The sequence below is a fragment of the Arabidopsis lyrata genome (assembly GCF_000004255.2).
Source record: "Arabidopsis lyrata subsp. lyrata unplaced genomic scaffold ARALYscaffold_919, whole genome shotgun sequence".
In the NCBI taxonomy this organism is placed as follows: Eukaryota; Viridiplantae; Streptophyta; class Magnoliopsida; order Brassicales; family Brassicaceae; genus Arabidopsis; species Arabidopsis lyrata.
The window spans coordinates 1-3,737 of NW_003301973.1; the positions used below are offsets into that span (position 1 = coordinate 1).

Below are 3,737 nucleotides of genomic sequence, written 5' to 3' on the forward strand. Positions count from 1 at the left end.
ATCTTCTCCTATCCAAATATTCCAGTTTCCATTCACAAAATCAAACTCTTGACCACTTAATAATACCCCTAACCTAATATCAACCCCGACAAAGGAGCAAAATTTACCCTGAAAGTAATGAGCTTTCACTAGAAATCAAAGACCCTAAGCCAATTCTTTACCAAACCCTAGCAAAGAGTTAAGAGAAAAATAAAAAAAATCAAAAGAAAAATCGGAGAAACGAACCACATGCTGCCACGATACTTGAGTGTATAAGGACCGCTCTCAAGAGCACGATCGAAGTGGCTATGAACCTTATGCTTCCCTTTACCACTCTGATCAAGCAAAGAAAGCTCAAAGAGAGCCCTAACATCGGTACCATCGCTAGCAAGAGCAATGAAAACGGAGACATAAGCCGAATTATCCTCAGGATTCTTGCCATCAGGATAGAAATAGATTGCCCATTGATAGCCTCCGACGGTGAAAGTATCGCTGGCGATGTGTTTTCCGATCCCGATTCCTTTGGCCAAAGAATAGCCTTTGATTGTGAAGCTGTGTGATCCGTTTATGGTTTGTGTGACGGAGAGAGAAGTCGTCGTCGGTGGCGATGGCATTTTCGAAAATTTCGTCCAATAGTTTACGCCCAAATACTACTGATATATCAATTATTTCATTTAAAATAAAATGTAGTTAGTTTAACCAGTAAGTAGAAAACACTATCACTCATTGTCTCGTCCAATATAATATCCAATTCAAAACGATGTCCCCTTTCGAAAAAAATATAAAATATATATTCTATAAATCTGATATAGATATTATATTTGACTATGGTTTTCAAACCTTTTTGAGTTCAAAAACATAAAAGAAAACTAGCAACACAGTCTTGTTTCACAATATAAAAAATAATAATCAACCCTTACCAAAAGACAAAACTTGATATAGTTTTAGAACAAACTACTTTCCACCAAAAGTGGGGAAAAACCAACGAGCATCCTTGAATGGTATTGGCGATGAAGTAGTAAGATGTTCAAACACTTGGACCTTTTTCTTGGTTTTAATATGGTAGACGCAAATACCGTACTTATCATCATTGCATAGACTAACCCCTTTATATCTATGTAAATCATCATGACTAAAATATATGCAATTTCTCATAACTCCATCTTTGGCTGCAACCGTTATTCCTAGGTCCAAAATCAATGCTTCGTCCCCTATAGACTTGATTAATCTCCATTTTGATGATTTAGGATCTATCTTGTAGAGGGTGAAGAAGCATTTCTTTGGATTGCTTGAAATGATCAAAACTTCTCCAGACAATGTCACAGCAAGATTCCTGACATAACAATCTTTCGGAGATGGGAGAGTTGCATACTCCACTGGAGAATGACCACCGGAGAAATCAAACACAGAAATATTTCGAGCTGGACTAAGCACGTAAAGTTTGCTTTCTTTATACACCATATGGAGGCATCCTTGATGCTTTGAAGGTTGAAACACTTTCCAGCTATTATTGTCACCTCCTTTCTTGTGATATGCAAAAGTGCTATGATGAAACCAAACAACAAAGTAATCTCTGGTTTTTTCATCTACCCACAAAACCGCACCCCTTATTCTAAGATCGCTGTTTTTACCATAAGAAACAAGTCCATGTGCTTTGTAATACATAGACATCTCGAAATCAGAGTCACCGGTTCTCACAAACTTCATCTGCCATCCATCAATTGATTCCAGAGACGGAAGAGGAATTCTCTCTCGAGTAAATAGATTCAAGAGATGAAAATCAGTTTTATGGTCTAGCATAAGGAACCAGCTACCGGAACTTGCCAAACAACGACTCCTAACCATATCAAACCCGAGATCTCTTATTGTGTATGAACTATGGTCACGAGGATCAAACAACTTACATGAATCGTTGTTGGTTTTCACATGTTCGTTTGGAAAGAGGATGATCCATGGAGCTGTTGGATTTGTTCCTCCAATGCATGATTTCGAAGCGGAATACCATCCTGAAGAAACACATCTAGCTCGATGAAAATCAACAAAGCTCAAGCGTTCCAAGACCAATCTAACCAAGTCCAGGACAAGTATCGGCTGCTTTGAATCGTTGCATGTCTTTTTTTCGTTGGAATCGCTCATCTCCTTCTTCTGTTTCTTCTGTGTCACGCCAAGTAAAAAAAACCTAATTAAAGAACGCTTCCCTTTCGTTTGTCAGCGACTTTATCAACAATTTGTATAATATTGAATTAACAAATTATTTGATTTTTCCTTTTAAACTATGTTAATAAATTACTTATAAACTATGTTAATAATTTTCTAATCTTCTAACATATAAATTTCTAATTCGGGAAATTAAATTCCTTTTTTTTCTACATACTTCCTTCATTTAAGAATTTAATTTCCTAATTCGGGATGCAAATTAAGATATAATTCACTCTTTAACATATATATATATATATATATATATAGTTTTTTTTTAGAGGATCAATATACAGTTGCGTATCGTGTAGCCCAATTTGTCAAATTTATATTTTCAGTATTTTCCTTTTAGTTCATCAATTTCTTACTAAACTTTTCCATTTAATTTAGATTTAAATATATTTTCATCATATCGATCCCCGAATCCGTGTGTATTCGGATTGTGTATGTTGGTAGGATATTTAGTTTCAGGCACTGGCAGTTGTTACTCTTGGTGATAAGCTATTGGCGAACAGCCTTGAGGGTTCTGATGAATAGAAAAGGTTCTATCTTCAGGTCTCTTCAATATTTCTTTTTCTTTTCACTCTGTTATCATTTTCTAACAAAATAGCCTTTTAATAGGTAGAATTTAGATTTTTTGCTACGTTTCATTTTTTTGTTGAGCTTATAGAGATATTCTCAGCTACTCCTTGTGATGTTTCAGTACACTTTTCCTCCATCTTCTGCTGGTTATGTTGGAAGAATTGGAACACGGGACACTAGCAGAGTGAGCAATGGAGACCAGATAACCTCCTACTGATGATGATTTTCCTTACACAATACGTGTTGAATGAAAGTGCATGCAGTACTAATTGAAAGCAATGCCTCTTCAAGGTAGGTCAGATTTTTTTTTCTCTGTGGCTGTAAGATATGCACCTGCCAAGTTAATTTGTTTGAGTTATAGATTTGCGCTTGCTTCTTATATTCTTCTGAAACAAATGTAATCTGTTTGTTGTGGTTGCTTGGCTTTTACAAGATGCTGGAATTCCAGTCAAATGCTCTGTTGCTGGCATAGCAATGGGAATGGTTTTGGGATATTACTGAAGAATTTGGCTCTGATTAATCTCCTCTTAATTATCCTTTCTGACATCACTGGAGCTGAAGATGCATATCTGGTGAAATGGAGTATAAGGTCATCAAATATATGATGCTCTTGAAGGGGACAAAGGTCAAACTCGTGATGAGGATGGTAATGATGATAGATGGATCGATAGTAGCGTGAATGCGTGATGAGGATAGTAATGATGATAGATGGATACGATACTAGAGTCCAAAGCTCTTTTGGGTAACTTGGGTTACCTCTTTTTGGGTTTTTCTTTATTGATTCAAATCAGTGATATTGATACAAAGATTTGAGGAGACTCTATTTATAAGCCTAAGAGAGACGGCCTAATCCTAATTCCAATGATCATAGGACTTCGACTTTATCCTAAAACGGAAAGAATCCCACATCACCAAAGACGGCAAAACTTGTTGACACGAAACACACACCAACTATGCGTCCACGACTCGACTGATAGATG

At 36.4% G+C, this 3,737-nt stretch overlaps 2 protein-coding genes across 2 annotated transcripts; both read right to left on the minus strand.

The window, feature by feature from the left end:
• Positions 1-225: 225 nt before the first annotated feature.
• LOC9298284 (BTB/POZ and MATH domain-containing protein 4) lies at positions 226-593 on the minus strand (the record flags this gene model as incomplete). The annotated part of the gene is made up of 1 exon (XM_021016067.1): positions 226-593. A coding segment is annotated over exon 1 (368 nt), but the record flags the coding sequence as incomplete, so codon positions are not given.
• A 340-nt stretch (positions 594-933) lies between these two features.
• LOC9298283 (putative F-box protein At3g03730) lies at positions 934-2,136 on the minus strand. Its single transcript, XM_002862161.2, has one exon. The coding sequence runs from the start codon at positions 2,113-2,115 to the stop codon at positions 934-936; it is 1,182 nt and encodes a 393-aa protein (XP_002862207.1). The 5' UTR covers positions 2,116-2,136.
• Positions 2,137-3,737: the final 1,601 nt, after the last annotated feature.

Coding starts and splice junctions, on each gene's coding strand:
- LOC9298283 (XM_002862161.2), bottom strand. CDS start 2,115: ATGAGCGATTCCAACGAAAAAAAGACATGCAACGATTCAAAGCAGCCG.